General features: G+C 42.6%; 1 protein-coding gene across 1 annotated transcript; it reads left to right on the top strand.

Annotated features, from left to right (window-relative positions):
* Positions 1-1,636: 1,636 nt before the first annotated feature.
* Positions 1,637-6,102, top strand: LOC138488324 (polyubiquitin-C). Its single transcript, XM_069615212.1, has 2 exons — positions 1,637-1,946; positions 3,436-6,102. The coding sequence occupies exon 2, from the start codon at positions 3,443-3,445 to the stop codon at positions 5,954-5,956; it is 2,514 nt and encodes an 837-aa protein (XP_069471313.1). The 5' UTR covers positions 1,637-1,946; positions 3,436-3,442; the 3' UTR covers positions 5,957-6,102.
* Positions 6,103-17,386: the final 11,284 nt, after the last annotated feature.

Below are 17,386 nucleotides of genomic sequence, written 5' to 3'. Positions count from 1 at the left end.
GCATAATCCCAGCCTCCGGTCTTGACATAGAATTTGCTGTGCTCTTTATGAGTTACTGGTAAAATACACCCCTGGTACTTTCTCCCCCATTGTGAAAGCCGAGCCCTTAATCAGCTGGTAGTTCAGTGCGTTAATCCTAGGTATGAACACTTGCTGAGCTGCCTGATACTTTCCTTTAGGTCAATAAAATAAATACCATTTAGTTAGGCGAAGTTTGTGGTTAGTGAGTCTGCCTATGTGCTTCAGCTTGGTTCTTTATAAAAGGAAATGGCTCAATTACAGTATATAAATCAGCACCTTGTGTAATAAAACTGTTGAAAGCAGGTGTGCCTTCAGCCACTTGAATTCACGTAGTTTTCGCTACCAGATGGTCAGGCAAGTCAGACCAAAACATCACAAGACAAACAAATAACTAGTAAACAAAAGGCTTTTCAAAATAATGTGTCAGTGCTAAAAGAAAAAGATACTTAATACCTTATCAACCTCAAAAATAAACCATTGACTTTAACTGAATCATCCGCTAAAACGTGTGACCATCCTTGGAGACTTAACAAGCTTAAATGTATTTAATTAAACGGCTGTGCATACAGTACTTTCATGATTTACTTTCCACAACTGCCTCACTCAATAAATAAACGTAACTTTATTTGAAAATAAGGAAATGCGTTACCAAAACCACCACACGCGAACGAATGCGTTATAAGTTGAAATTGAGCAGTAGCCAACAAGCATAAACACGTCTCGCAAAAAAAAAAATACCTAAATACCCTCACTCCCAAAAGCCATTCTACAGTCATCACAACAAAAAAGGGCTTGAACAAAATAGTCCCACAATCGCGCACGTTTTCTCGCGAGAAAAACTCGATATACCGGTACACGTTGCTTTGAGACGCAGCAATGTTTTCGCTGTAGGGTAAAACACTGGGAAATCTCCCAACCCGCCTTCTATTTTGTCCAAAAAGTATATTTTTCTACAATGCCCCCAACGACTTTCGTGCGTAGTCAATACGTGTGTGGATCTATTCACCAGCAACCCCCTTTCGTGGGGTTAACCAGGCTATGAATTATGTGCCATTTTCGTATGTTTATCCACAATGTATAGGATCAAGCATTGACACATGCACCCACCCGTGACAGCGGCTGTGCCGCGTTACGTTTCAGACCTCATACGGAATATCGAGCTGCACCTAAAACAAATAGTAGAAAGACAATGTGATCTCCTCCCCTCCTAAGCCCCCCAAATAAAAGTAATAACCTATCTGTTGGTTGGACCCGTCAATATATTTTTGTTATTATTGATAAGAAAAGTTCGTGTCACGCAAGAGACATATTAACAATACATGACCTGACGAGCATTTTAGGAAAATATAATTCAGGCGACCTACGATGTGGACTGCTATTAGTACACAAAAAAAAGCATGTTCTTTCGAACGCGGAAAATAGTTCTGGGTCCAGTTAGAAAGCCCCAGCAACAACGACGTCATGCTGTTGCGTGCCTCACCCAATAGGCATGAAGCTCTCCGCCACAGAAACCCAGAAGGTTCCAGATAATTTCGTCAGCTGTTTGAGTGACCACCGCCTCTTTTCGTATCCCTCCGCGCTTTTATTTGTTCAGCCGATCAGTTTTATACACATATTTAAATCCTTCCCAGTTTGCCTCCAGAACTTTCCCTCCTTGTAAAATACATACCCGCGAGGCACATGCGTTTAGACAGGGCCATCGTGACTGGTTCATTTACTATACGTGGGTGTTTTCCTGTGGGACTATTTTTAGTCTTGCGCAAGGACTTTGTTACGCGACGCTGTGTGTCATCCCTGAAAGTCAGGCTATAAAAGCGGCTGCGCGCCGCCATTTGCTTTCAGATTTTCTCATCATACGAGAAGAAGATTTGGAGGTTGCGGTATCGTAGCGTTGATTTCCGTGAGGCCTAGTACGATCAGGATCGGTGAGTTTTTATTTACGTTGTTTCTTTGGGGGCTTTCTGCATAGGTAATACCTGTCACGTACGATCTGAGAGAGCAACTTAAAATGTTTGCTGGGAATATGTTAGCGGGGTCGGTTTAGTTTACGCGTTGGTCCCAAGCGGGGTTTGTTTCAAGGCGCCGTTTCCCCCAAACTGGTGATATTTTCTACAAAACGGCGACTGCTTATGATCAAATATTGTTTGCTACGTGTTACCGGAAGTGACTGGTCCGAAACATGTACTAGATTAAACCATACGAAATGCTGTTATATATAACATGGTTCTAGTATGAAATGTTTGAGGCATATGTTTACATGTGGTTTGTTCAGCTTTTGGTGTCCAACTTCAAAGACATTTTTCTTACTACGTTACAATTAATGCCCGCCCCACGTCAGTATACTCTTTACAATGAAACGTGAATCATGTTTAAAACGTGATCTGGGTTTCGTGGTATAGCTTTTCCCGTGAATGCCAGTATTTGGGTACTACTGATTTTGGAAACTGAAGATAAATTCATTTCACCTGGTAAAATGGTAGCGAATAATTCTTTAAACGCTGCGGGGAACTATGCGATCTAATCGGAGATGGTTGGCATAAATTCAACCTACATGGATGTTAGCGGTGGATAAAAAGTGTGCATTGTACGTAATTAGTTAAAAATGTAATGGTACTGAGTGGAGCTTAATAGAGCCGTACGTTGTTTTAATGAGCGAATTTCCGTAACTCGGTGGCTTCAAAAAGATCTGTCTCGCACGATTTGTATCATCCCGTTTGAATCGTTGTGTGACGCAGCAATGGGCTGCCGTTCGGGCATGAGAATTTAGGCTGTGCCAATATTCAGAATGGGCGACCCTGCCTCGTTAAGGGCTAAAAATACTCAGAACATTCCTGACTAGGCTGCCTGTAGTCAAGACCGTCCCTCGGTGGGTGTAGAAATAGTCCTTTTATCGTTTAGATAACGGCAACGGCACGACAGTGCTACAAACCTTTTACCTTAAAATAGGTTACCCTTCCCTTAAAGGCTATCCTTATACCTTTTCTGTTAACTCATAGAAAGACACCAGGTACACAACGGGAGGACAGACCACTGGCTCACCACTAAATCATATAATACAGAACACTAGCTGAAGTAGACGTGTACAATGTTGCACATTACATGAAGTAGACATGTGTAAAATGTTGCTCGGACAGAATTTATTAACTAAGCTTCTTCGTTTTTAAATTTGGCTCCCCTTGTATACCAGCTGTTTGACAAAATACTAAACCAATTTTAATTCGTTCATCCGCTTAGGGTGGGCACTGCTAGTTTTTGCTGTTAATTTGCAAAATCATAACATTCCAATGGTCAGTTGCATGTTACCGGCTTCTGTTATGGGTTTATGTACCAGTGTAGTTTTTAATGTGGGCGTACTTAAATATTATGCTATTCTTTTTGGACAGCATGATGGTAATGATGGTCTTTCTGTTTCAGTGCAACCATGCAGATCTTCGTCAAGACGCTGACTGGGAAGACAATCACCCTAGAGGTGGAACCAAGTGACACTATAGAGAATGTCAAAGCAAAAATACAGGACAAAGAAGGCATTCCCCCAGACCAGCAAAGATTGATCTTTGCAGGCAAACAGTTGGAAGATGGACGCACTCTATCCGACTACAATATCCAGAAAGAATCAACACTTCATCTTGTCCTGCGTCTCAGGGGAGGCATGCAAATCTTTGTGAAAACCCTCACTGGAAAAACAATTACCCTAGAGGTTGAACCCAGTGACACTATAGAAAATGTAAAAGCAAAAATCCAAGACAAAGAAGGCATTCCCCCAGACCAGCAGAGACTGATCTTTGCTGGCAAGCAGTTGGAAGATGGCCGCACGCTATCTGACTACAATATCCAGAAAGAATCAACACTTCATCTTGTCCTGCGTCTCAGGGGAGGCATGCAGATCTTTGTGAAAACCCTCACTGGTAAAACTATTACCCTAGAGGTTGAACCAAGTGACACCATAGAAAATGTAAAAGCAAAAATCCAAGACAAAGAAGGCATTCCCCCAGACCAGCAGAGACTGATCTTTGCCGGCAAGCAGTTGGAAGATGGCCGCACACTTTCTGACTACAATATCCAGAAAGAATCAACACTTCACCTTGTGCTGCGTCTGAGGGGAGGTATGCAAATATTTGTGAAAACATTGACTGGCAAAACTATTACCCTGGAGGTTGAACCTAGTGACACTATTGAAAATGTCAAAGCTAAAATTCAGGATAAGGAAGGTATTCCCCCAGACCAGCAGAGACTGATTTTTGCAGGCAAGCAGTTAGAAGATGGCCGCACTCTATCCGACTACAATATCCAGAAAGAATCCACTCTTCACCTTGTATTGCGTCTCAGGGGAGGCATGCAGATCTTTGTGAAAACACTCACTGGCAAGACCATCACTTTAGAGGTTGAACCAAGTGATACAATAGAGAATGTAAAGGCAAAAATCCAGGACAAAGAAGGTATCCCTCCTGACCAGCAGAGGTTGATCTTCGCAGGCAAGCAGCTGGAAGATGGCCGCACGCTATCTGACTACAACATCCAGAAAGAGTCCACTCTTCACCTTGTATTGCGTCTCAGGGGAGGCATGCAGATCTTTGTGAAAACCCTCACTGGTAAAACAATTACCCTAGAGGTTGAACCGAGTGACACCATAGAAAATGTAAAAGCAAAAATCCAAGACAAAGAAGGCATTCCCCCAGACCAGCAGAGACTGATCTTTGCCGGGAAGCAGTTGGAAGATGGCCGCACGCTATCTGACTACAATATCCAGAAAGAATCAACACTTCATCTTGTCCTGCGTCTCAGGGGAGGCATGCAGATCTTTGTGAAAACCCTCACTGGAAAAACAATTACCCTAGAGGTTGAACCTAGTGACACTATTGAAAATGTCAAAGCTAAAATTCAGGATAAGGAAGGTATTCCCCCAGACCAGCAGAGACTGATTTTTGCAGGCAAGCAGTTAGAAGATGGCCGCACTCTATCCGACTACAATATCCAGAAAGAATCAACACTTCATCTTGTCCTGCGTCTCAGGGGAGGCATGCAGATCTTTGTGAAAACCCTTACTGGTAAAACTATTACCTTAGAGGTTGAACCAAGTGACACCATAGAAAATGTAAAAGCAAAAATCCAAGACAAAGAAGGCATTCCCCCAGACCAGCAGAGACTGATCTTTGCCGGCAAGCAGTTGGAAGATGGCCGCACGCTTTCCGACTACAATATCCAGAAAGAATCAACACTTCACCTTGTCCTACGTCTCAGGGGAGGCATGCAGATCTTTGTGAAAACCCTCACTGGAAAAACAATTACCCTAGAGGTTGAACCTAGTGACACTATTGAAAATGTCAAAGCTAAAATTCAGGATAAGGAAGGTATTCCCCCAGACCAGCAGAGATTGATCTTTGCAGGCAAGCAGCTTGAAGATGGCAGAACACTTTCAGACTATAACATCCAGAAAGAATCTACTCTTCACCTTGTGCTGCGTCTGAGGGGAGGTATGCAAATATTTGTGAAAACATTGACTGGCAAAACTATTACCCTGGAGGTGGAGCCCAGTGACACTATTGAAAATGTCAAAGCTAAAATCCAGGATAAAGAAGGTATTCCCCCAGACCAGCAGAGACTGATCTTCGCAGGCAAGCAGCTGGAAGATGGCCGCACTCTATCCGACTACAATATCCAGAAAGAATCCACTCTTCACCTTGTATTGCGTCTCAGGGGAGGCATGCAGATCTTTGTGAAAACACTCACTGGCAAGACCATCACTTTAGAGGTTGAACCTAGTGACACCATAGAAAACGTAAAGGCAAAAATCCAGGACAAAGAAGGCATTCCCCCAGATCAGCAGAGGTTGATCTTTGCTGGAAAACAGCTGGAAGATGGTCGCACGCTATCCGACTACAACATCCAGAAAGAATCCACCCTTCATCTTGTGCTCCGCCTTAGGGGTGGTTGTTGAAGCACTTAATGTTATAGACTTTGCTTGAGTTGCCAATAAAGCAGCATTTGTTTGTTTGCACTGTCTTAGTCTTAAGTTTTCTTTTGCGCAATGACACCGCTGCTGTCACTATTTGTAAAGTCTAATAAAAGTTTGTTGCATATCTCGTACTGTTTTTATCATTTGTCAAACGTTTGCAAATGCAAGCCTGTAATGCAACCAAATATATAAAAACCAGTAAATTGGCCCATCTAAATGCAGTGTATAATTGACAATGGCCTGATCTGCCAGTATATTGGTAATGCTTTACATGTTGGTGAGGCCTACGCGTTTGTGTGCTGTATTGTATTTTTGTACTCCCACCACACATTGGGGGCAAGTAAAGTAAATACTTGCTGATGTATCTGATTTGCCCTTGTGGAAACTTGGGTTTGCTTCTCCAAAGAAGCCGCACGCTAAACACTCCCGGCCCCCCCACACCGTCAAGTGATACTCAAAATTTCTAAAGTAATATTTTGTGCTGCACTGTTCCCCCCCCCCCCCCATCCGCTTGCACCCTATTTTTGAATATAAATGCTTGCCTCTTCAGGCAGTTAAAATACTGTGGAATTACTGGTCCAACAGATTTGTGTCCGTGTGAAAGCGGGGGTGCAAGCTTTACATTTATTTTGTTTTTTTAAAAATGTGCCAATTTTAAGTGCACAATTTGACCCCTTGCCTGTACGGCCAAGACCACTGCTTTTAAAGCAAAGCGTTTGTGCTCAGTTTGTATGTGTTGTGGATTGTGTGGAGGCAAGCTAGTTCCCATTTTACTTTTAATGGGAACCTAGGGGGTAGAACATGCAAGCTTAAGGTCTCAAGAACCCTGCACTCTGGGATTTGTTGCTTGACTACATGGATACAAGAGGATGTGCAGGTGACTGCATCCTCCCATCATGTATGCCCTTCTCCCTACATGTGCCAGTTATGTAGGTTCTAATTCTGAGGTCTGCAGTGGGTAAGGGAATGCTGTGCTCTGGGAGCCCTTCAATGGGCTCTGGGATGACACATGTAGTCCGTAGCTTGCTTTGAAACCCAGGCTTTGATTCAGGTTGGCCTTGGCGCCGCCTAATTGCCAGGGAATGAAGTAGCCAGCTAATAGAATGTATTTATTTTGAGATAAGTGGTAACTGACTTATCTGGGGATGTTGCAACAAAAATGTAACGGAGTAACTTAATTTTGGCCGAATGATGGTCAGGGGCTTAATGTGTATTTGGATTAGCATTTTGGCAGTTATGGTTCCAAGTGGAAAGGGTACCATGTGGGTGATGCCATATGGAACCCCTCCTGTAGTGACCGGTACCACTAAACAAAAGGCTGTAGCTTGAGTCTAATCTCCACTCCTGGGCTGTACCCTCCCCGTCTCCTTGTTTTTATTACTGCCACTTGGTCACTGAAGGGAAATAGGATCCTAACTTTATTTCAAGAACTACCCAAACATGAGTCTTATGTTGACAACTTATTTACTTGTGAAGCCCAGATTCTAGCCACTGGCCTGCTCACTTTGCCCCCCCTTAATTGCATGCATGTTTGTACTTCCCATGAGTAAAGTTAGTGCAGTACTAAGTTGATGGTGGGGGAATACCCACATAGAGGTGCCACAAGATAAAAATAAGGGGTTGGCATGGGCAACCAAGAAATTGCTCCAATATATAACTGACCATTACATTTGCAGTTTGTGCTTCAGGGTTTATTGGTTTCAGTTTCATAATGAAGCAGTGGTCACCTGGTTTCCACAAGTACTAATTTCTGCCTGCAGATATCATGGATTCTGGCCAGTGTATTGACGTTTTGGGATACCTGCGAGGAGCGGATTTAACTTGATTGACTCCAAACCCCCACCATAAGGGTTGAGTTAATTGCAGACCCTGGTCAGTTTTCCTCATTTGCTTCCTTTCCGGCACCACTTCATGCACAAGTACAACTGCCATTTACTGTAAATGCTTTTAATTGTTTTGCCATGGGGAGGGGGTCACTCTGTAAACCCCTGGCCCACCCCTTGTCGGTTGCAGGGGGGATACTATTGCACTATTAACACTTTAAGTTGTCCATACCACATGCTCTACATGTTTGTCAAATGCACAAAAATGGCACATGCTTTTCTTGGGTCCCTCTCTCCGTGCATTAGCCTATGAGCTATGCCCCTGCTTAGCAACCTATATCCTTCTGTCTTGAGCCACATAATGGATGTTTGCTGTTGGGGGGAGGGGGAGAAAGTAGACCCTAAGCTTGTCAAAGATGTAGCCCCATGTGTTTCAGACCCCTGATTAGGGGCAAGAGGCGGCAATTGCATGTATGTATTAGTTTGTATGGCCTCAATGCGCCTGTAGTAGGCATGCTCTTGTGGTAACGAGTCCAGGTATGGGTAAGTGACCAACTTATAACTTGGGAGGGTTGGCTAAGCTCCAGTAAGCAACCCAAACCATTATCCACTTGTGTTGGTGTTGAAGGTGGTGGTTGCTATAGCTCTAATGTAAGACTTTATGGGTGCCCAGCTACACCCAAGAAAAAAAAAACCTTGGTATACTATTCTAGGCACTATGAATGGGCTAAGTCTAATAGACTGTCCCTGAACATCTTCTGGGTGGGACACAGACTACCACAGCAACTAGGCTAATGGGATTCTCCATGTTCTACAAAAGCTAACCAAGGCAGTCTAATGGGAGGATACCATTATTTATTTTAGTCATACACCTATTTCAGACTGGTTTCCTTTTGTGGCCGTGTAAATGGGCTTTGCTCCTGAGGGTACTCTATTGAACCCGATTGCCTATAGCTAGCCATATTCCATGTCGAAGAGCATACATGCACCAGGTGAGTTCTATATCTAGTGCCACTGGGTGCTCTTCAGGGGTTCTGTTGCCAATTACTTGTCCATTTGTTTATTGATGGGGTGGAAAAGAGCAGTTGTCACTAGGAAAGAATCTTTTCTTTTGAGATGATTTAGTCTGCAGATCTTATAGGCCTGGGCCCCTTCATGATTGCTGGGTCCTATCTCCAGTAGACCTATCCATAGTGGCTATTTTTGTCAATGGCTGTTAGAACGGTACAATCCATTGCCGATATGGAAGACTGATCATCCTTGCATGTATATTGACCATTGCATATTCAGTTCCATCTAAATCTGCTTCACCGCTACAGTATTAATTCCTGCCGTTGCTCATCTTCTGGTTCAGTTGTTTTACTCGCTTAATTTCTGTAATACAAACTTCCACTGGTTTCCCTCCGCAAGACCAAGCTGGCGTGGCTAGTAATGTTGAAGTATGTGATGGAGGAGAAGCTTATGTGGAGAGAGAACCTCAAAGTTGCTGGCCTAGCATTGCAGGCAAATGGAAACCAGAGACTGGATAGATGGAAACACGTGATGGCACAAAGGTGGAAACATTAAAGAATATTGCACATTTTCAGTTCTACATTTGATACTGTGCCTTCCCTATTGTCAGCATCTTCTAAAACACTGATTGCTTCTTCGACTATTGTGATTAATTCTGAATTTTTAATACAAGTTCGAGTGCCCACTGTGATCCTCTAGGTGCACGCAATCTATGGAGGTAGAAGCTTCAATTTGAATGAAACACTTGCATGGCAAGGTCCTTCTACCTCAGATAGTCAATCTGTAATGGCGTGAGTACATGCTAATAACTTGCAGAAGGCAAAAAAAGCAACACATTTGAGCAACTTCTTGATTGGCTGTTGTCCGTAACAATGTAAATGGTGCCACTCGGCATGAAATTTCATTGACCTATTCTAAACATGGTATGACAGATGTACAGGTTAGCTCCTCAAATGTTTATTTCACACATGTGGTCAAACATTAGACACATGTAGCTACTAAACAAACTGCCATTTACTATTGGTTGCTTCAGTAGGTGTAAGAGTGGAATGGGAAAGTCGATGGAACCAATTTGTGACATGTGAAATTTAACTGAGTTCCGTCCAAACTTCTGCGTGTTTGTCAACAAAACTCCATTCTTTGCCATTCGGCAAGCATTGCTTGGTTGGAACTTTGCTTTTGTGCTGTTTACTATTACCATGGTTCATCTTTGCCCTTGCATGCATGTGGTAGCTGCCAGTGAACCTGGTTCATTCATACATGTACACATGTTTTTGCATTACAAAATGTGCTTTATTTTCCTAATGTGTACTGCATTGGCCTTAGGTTCCTGGTTAATGCTATGGTAGGTAATGTTTATGTGGGGTGTGGCATTGTTGTGGAGATTTGTTGCCATTATCTCATGGGCTCTGCTGTGGATAATGGTTGCTGCACAAGTTTGCTCGCAAGAGAGCTCTTGCACATGCTTATTTAGTCGAGAGTCCAGTGTGGTACTGTGCAATAATCTTCATGGACATGTCTGGCTGTTCACTTTATTCATTAGCCTGCAAACACATAGTTCATTTGAAATATGACTGACTTAATAAGCTGGCGTCACCTTAACTAATGTGTACCATTTCTCTATCTACAGGGTAACTTTTCCAGTTGCAATTTATCGTTCACTGGGAGCTAAACCTCTGTAGGTAAAAGGCTGTTCGTTTTTTTTGTTGTGCTGCCATTTTCTGTGTGACGTCAGGCTTTACATGTGCAATGTTGCACACTTGAACTGTTTATCTTGCTCTGAGAGAAGGATCTCATGCTTGGAGAGAATGACTAAATTCTGGCCTGTGTGCTTCATTTAGCTAAAGTAAAATGCTTTCCCATTAGCCTTTTCTAACTAAAAATCTAGCTATAAACGCATTTTGTAATGTGTTTCCATAAGAGCCTGCCTGCTATTTTGTGCTCAGGGTGGGGTGGGGGTTTGTTTTCGCTGAGAAAGGCGGACTAAATAAAATGTGCTTAGCTAATGTTAACTGGTGGCATGCCTGTATTTCATAATTCCAAGCACCGTTTCCATATTTCTAAAGCTATTTTTCTGCCTTCTCAGTGGTCTGCTTTCCCCCTGGTTACAGAGGATGACTTGCTTGGTTGGCCTCCCCTGAGGACTCAATCCCTATCTCCCAGGATGTTACCCAACTCAAATGAATCCTTTGCCTCTGGTATTATTCCAGATAACCTGAAACGTCGTGGTTATTCCACTGCTGAAGACTGGGGTTGATCCTACGGCCATGTCTAATTTTCGGCCTATCACCTTGCTTCCATGTCTGATGCTCATGGAATCACTCTTTCCTGCTCAGCACTTTTCTAGTGTGCATAGTGCATAACGCTATCCATGGCTTAGATGCAGAATTTCTTCAGAGTAAATTTGCTCAGTACGTTCCCGTTAGGCCTCGTCAATCTCAGGACCTTACAACCCCCATAGGTTCAGGCTCACTCATATGGGGGGCTGTGCTTTTTTGGTAGCTGCTGACAAAGCTTGGCACCAGCTGTCTCTTGTTCTACGCAGCACTGAGTCTCGCATCACATTCTGAAGGCTTTTCTGTTTTAATCCTGATCCTTGCCTCTTGCTGGCACCAAGATGCCTTTGGGCTTATGCTGCGCTCTATAAATATCCAGTGCAAAACAACTTAGAAATTCACGTATCGGAGTACATGGAATAGATTCGAATTCGTGGAGCGGGCTGGAGTGCATGGAATTACGCGACTTTCATGGAATGGTTTGGAATGCATGGAACGTTTGAAAGAGCATGTGACCCATCACATCACCATGCTTACTCTTCTTTACACCAACATTCAACTAGAACAGATACTATGACGCCATTTGGTATAGCTGTTCCCATACCAACATCTGCCTCATAACTCCCCATCACTCAACACTGCTGGTTATCCCCCCCCCCCACTACCAAGCCAGGGGTTCTCCTCAGGCCTAACGCAGCCACAATCGGTCTGGATAAATCCTGCCAGAACAAACACATACTCTTGATCTCTGAACCACCACACCTACCGCTAAGAAGCAGCTATTACATGAATGCCACATGCTCACACGCACCTTTGACCCTCTACTGACTTGAACTTCGGTTCCCAAGGGCGTTCAACCTACCAGCGCCTTCAGACCATACCAATGGTACATAAGGCGCTATATAAATTCAAAGTAACATTAGATAAAGCTGATGTAAACTGCTGCTTTGCTGTTATAAGCACATGTATGCTTGCCTATAGGATATGTGATTGCTAAATGAATGTAGCTGTCATTTCTTGTGTATGTGTAATGCCTGTCACTGAATAGGCTGTCTATTTGTTTTTAGAGGGTTTTTTTCAGGTTGTATTTCAGTTTAGAGGACTGAATTGATGTGCCCATATTTATATATTCCCTACATTCCCCCATCATTCCCTGAGGGATGAATGTTTCTCTAATCCTGTCATCTAGTCACTAATAAACCTGTCTGGGTATGCATTTTTCCTCTACATCTCTTGGATCCCCCAGTATACATGCTATACTCCCATGGTGTGTATTGCAAATAGCTATTGGGTCATCCTAGAGTGGTGGCTAACATTGAAGGTACTCCGTAAGGTCAGTAGGTTGGGATAAAGGGACATTGTTTGTGGGGTACCTGCTCCTTCCTAACTGATCTGGTTGGCAGCCTTCATCTTTTCACCGAGCACTGGTAAGAGAATCTTTTTATTGTGGGGGGGGGGGGGGGGCAAAGGGATACGGCATGCATTGGTTACTTGGCTTTTTGTACCAAAATAATATCCTGAAGCTGGATGGTGACTATAGTTTGACAAATGCAGATTTAGCAGGATGGCCATGAAGTAACCCGGTCTTCACCAATTCCTCCTTTTTCTTTATCTGCTTGATGGCTATGGGCTCCTGAAGCGCTGTGAGCATGAGCGCTCGGGGTTCTTTTCTTGTGGTGTTCCAGGTTCAGTTCTCTTTATATAGGTTCCATCAGTCTCGGCTGAGTCACTGCAGCAATTTGAAATTGGCAGCTGCCTGCATTCCAGGGTTGGGCATTGAGACCAAGATCACCTCGGTTTTGGTGATCAAAGTGAACTTGAGGCGGCCTCTTCTCCAGTGTCTACTTCCTTTGGACCATGTACACTCTTTTGCTCTTTTCCTTTCTGTTCACCCTAGGTGAGTCCAACTGTCCTACCTTCGTTGGGGGCTGTTCAGGGGTTGGGATTAATTGTTGGGCAGTTTGACGGTCCTTGCAGTGTTGACCATGTATGCATGTAGGGTGACTTGGTTGCAGAGGCCATTCCAAGGTGGTGGCAGCATGCAGTGGGCTCTTCACAGGTAACCTTCAATACCATGGAGTTGTCCTCTTGGCGCTGGCATTTGGAAAGTCTTGTTGCTGGTTGTGTGGATGCCCGCGTGCACGCTGCTTTTGCCTCTGAAACTGAATGCAGATCGGGTTAGTTTCTGTATTTTATCATGTTCATATTCACATAGACCTGTCAGTTTGCTTATATGAAATGCCCATACATCTCTGCACAGTTCATTGGTTTGCTTCACTTCATTTTTAAATCACATGAGCCGCTCAGCTCTGGACACTGCCTGCCCCTCTATCCGCTTCAGTCAAAAGTCTCACTTTCATCTTGTATTCCACTTTCTTTGCTTATTCTGATGTTGGAGATGCTCGTTATCTGCAAGTAACTAGTCACATAATGACATGCCCATGACATACATATCACATTAATTTACTATTCCTTTACTGCTTTGGTGTCAGATAATATTGGTGGCTGATGGAAAACCCTATTTTCAAATGCATGTTTTTTTCCCCTGCTTCGGCTCTTTTCCTCAAATGCAATTATATTCTTTTAACTTTCTGTTTGGTTGCAGTAACTGGAATTTTTCTTTAAGAAAGGGCATACAAGCTGTCTATTTTAAGCCTGCATATGCAGCTGCATTTCCACGTGACGCTAAAACAGTTCTTGTTGGAATGTGCAGAGCACTCTTATGGTGGTTGTGTGGGCAGAGCCTTTTAATGCTTCAATTAATCTTGTTGATACAAATTGCATACTGAACTGGGGACCCATCTGCTCGTCTATATCCCTTTTTCCTTCCATCTTGAGAAATGTGAACGGATTGTACATTTCATGTAGGCATAATTACTATACATGGTAACCTTAGTATCCTGCACACTATGTCACTTTGCAACTTGTGGCACACAATGTAATCTACACCCTCAAATGCCCCTGTGGGAAATACTATGTGGATCAGACGATAAAGAGGGTAAAAGATTGGTGGACTGAACATAAGTCAGTATCAGGACAGCCAATGATAAATAACTGGTATATAGGCACTTCAAAGAAGCAAGACACACTGGCACAAATGAGATGTAATACTGGAGGTGATCCACCCCTTACCAAGGGGAGGAGACTAGAGAAAAAAAACTAGCGAAGAACGCTATCTTGGCTTTGATCATTTGGACACCATTAGTCTCCTAGGCATGAACCAGGAATTCTATCTGGGTTCCTACCTTTTTGTATCACAAGGGACCTTTTAGATGGCCTGACCATTGACATTGGGCATATACCCATGACCAAGCTGAATACACACATTATCCACTTGAGTGTTTGTATTCACATCCTAGAAATGCAAATTATATGTAGGGGAGATTATAACTACAAGTGATGGGTGGAAGGTTTTGAATCTGAACCAGTGTCATTGCTCTGGGCAACCTTCCACACCATATATTTTTTTTAAATTTTTTTTAAATATATAGCCCGTCTGCACCATTGCAAAAGGGGTTCAGCCATATGCAAATTGGTCAGTTACTGCCACCAATGGTAGCAGCCCAGTCCGAACTACTAGACCAGGTCCTGGGTGCATGGCAACACAAGCAACCCTGACGTGTTTCGGCCTTATTGGGCCTCGGTGAGGTGCAGCTTGGTTCCCTATGGCACAGCGAGCAAGAGATTAGTCATGCACTACATAGCGATGGAAGTAGACTGGTTGAATGTACATCTCACTTTGACCTGTGATTTATACACTTTGTAATACCTGTAGGATATTTTGTGTAAATTTGGGGTCTGGCGGTATTTTCTAAACGCCAAAGGAGTGGTGTTTAGAAATACTTATCCTCGCGTTTAGATCGGGTTTGTCCTCGCATCATCCTAGACATACTATATTATATTGGCGAATCCAGTAATATGTATTGGTGGCGGTATTTGGTGGTAGTAAATTACTTGGTAGTGAGCCTAATTTTCCTTCCCTACATTATAGCCCCGTCATACACAACTTTCATAACTATTATAATAATCTTAGTGATCTATAGAGGGCCTTGGACCTACAGAGACGCCACACTATTATGGAGTGCCACCTACAACCTGTGGCTGGTTTCACTGATTTACACCAGTGAACTATGCGTCCGTAGGCCTCATTACTGGTTCATAGACCCCCAGTAATCTGTTATATTAGATTTCCCCAGACAATATGCACTGGAGAACACATGCATACCTCCATTTATCGTATCACCGCTAAGTCTATCTATTCTATCTGCATGAACAAATTGGCAGCTCTATTACCAAAGAACACGAATCTTCCCAACGTCCGCATAGGCAAACCCAAAACAATGAAAACTCTGGCATTTGTTTATATATATATATATATATATATATATAGCAAACAATTACAATGTCATGATGCAGTTCTTACCATTTACATTTCAGCACTACCTGTAACAAAACAAGAAGAGAAAAACAAAACCACAGATACAGTGCAAATAGAGCCTTTTCAAACTAGGCATCACATTTTATAATTTAACACATGACGAATAAAATAAAAATGCAAAGCATTTTCTTTTGCTTTGCCTTTTTATTTTTAGACCACATTCGTCAAACAATCGAACAAGAATAACCTCACTTCAACCTTGTTTGCTTACCAAAGATTTGCAGTTCCCTCTCCCACATGACCTCCTTCTGCTCGCTTCAAAAGAACAAGCCCAGACAGCATGGATTGCCTCTTATCTTGGATGTTTGAAGTGTGTGGCGAAGAGAGAACTCTAAGTGAGACTAGGCATGTCTGTCTGGGAGCCCAGTCATTCCCCGAACTAACTCTCCCTCTGCCCTTGTTCCCCCAGCAAGTTCTGTAACTTTCCATTTTGCTTACGTAGCAAAACAGCAGATGCACTGCTTCAATCAAATTGAAGTTAGCATCACCCTTCCTTTAGTACAATAGGCCAGTTACACAGTGAGCAACTGTATCAATATCATTTCCTGGTATGCAGGCTCTCTGCTTACTGCAAGCACATAACAATAAGGGAGAAAAGGGGCTATAAAGCGCTATTTTTCAGTGAAGTGCTACACACGCCAAGGCACTATACTTTATACCTCCTTTTCTGACAATTTGGCAGTGTTTCAAGCCACACTTGGAGGAAACCCAACTTGCACTCCTTTCTTTTAAAATGTATGTGTATTGGGATATCGCTCATTCCCTGTTGTCGCTAATATCATAAGCAACATTGTCACCTTTACGGACAAAATGATTAACCATCCTCCCATCACAGCAGCTAAACTCGCCATAGTGCATTCCACCCAGGTTCCCCAATTAAACCTTTCCACTTCCATTATACCCAGGATACTAACTGTAACATTATTCTTTCTCAAACACATTTTCACAGTATGCTTTTCTTTATGATTCAATAGAAACTCCATATCCGGGTCTATTGGGAATGTGCATCCCTTTGGAAAAATTCAATATTTTCTACTTGGCTTTCCCAAATATATGGAACACAGTTAAACCCCCAACCGTAATAACTATCCTTTGGAACCTGTAAGTAAAATAGATTACATTTTCAGTTGTTTAACACATGTTCCATGATTTAAATGCACAATTGTCGTGTTCTTCATACAGGTGCTAACCAACCATCTATCTTTGACCATTTTAGCTTGTGCCAACTCCTCACCACCCATATTGCTAATGACTACTTCACATCCTCCTGATATACCTGGAACAGATTTCAAAACACAAATGGCGTCTGTAGCATCAGGAACAAATGGTTTACCTGGACACATGTAATTTTGTTCTTTAAATATTATACAGGTTTCTAAGTTCGGGATCAAGTTAAACCTCAGGCGCCTATGACTGAAATGCCATTTTATAAATTTATCTTCTTGCCAAAATTCCACGTTATGTACCCACTTAGTTTGATAAATACGTTCAGGAGCTATATATGGGATGCATAATAAAAAACAATCTCCATCCTTTCCAAATTCACATACAAGGGCATTGTCCATTTCAAATGCAATTTTCACTTGCACCACGTTAATCTCCCTCCTGGTCAACCTTTCTATCATTTGATGAATATCTTGTGAAACAAAATACAATGGTATGTGTCATTGAATTAATTGGGGAAATTGCAGTTTGGACTTCTCATGTAATTCATCAACAGGGTTTATTACATTCAGGATTTCATTCAATATCCGGTCATGCTTAATTATTAATTTAGCAGTATGCTGTACAACTTCTGCTTGCTCATGCAAAATAATTGCAGTTTCATTGATAAACTTCACTTGTTCATCTAATTCCATCTGTC

The sequence above is a fragment of the Ambystoma mexicanum genome, chromosome 9 (genome assembly GCF_040938575.1).
Source record: "Ambystoma mexicanum isolate Mex_15411 chromosome 9, UKY_AmexF1_1, whole genome shotgun sequence".
Lineage (NCBI taxonomy): Eukaryota > Metazoa > Chordata > Amphibia > Caudata > Ambystomatidae > Ambystoma > Ambystoma mexicanum.
The sequence above is the reverse complement of the archived record's forward strand: the minus strand, read 5'-3'. Positions and strand labels throughout refer to the sequence as shown.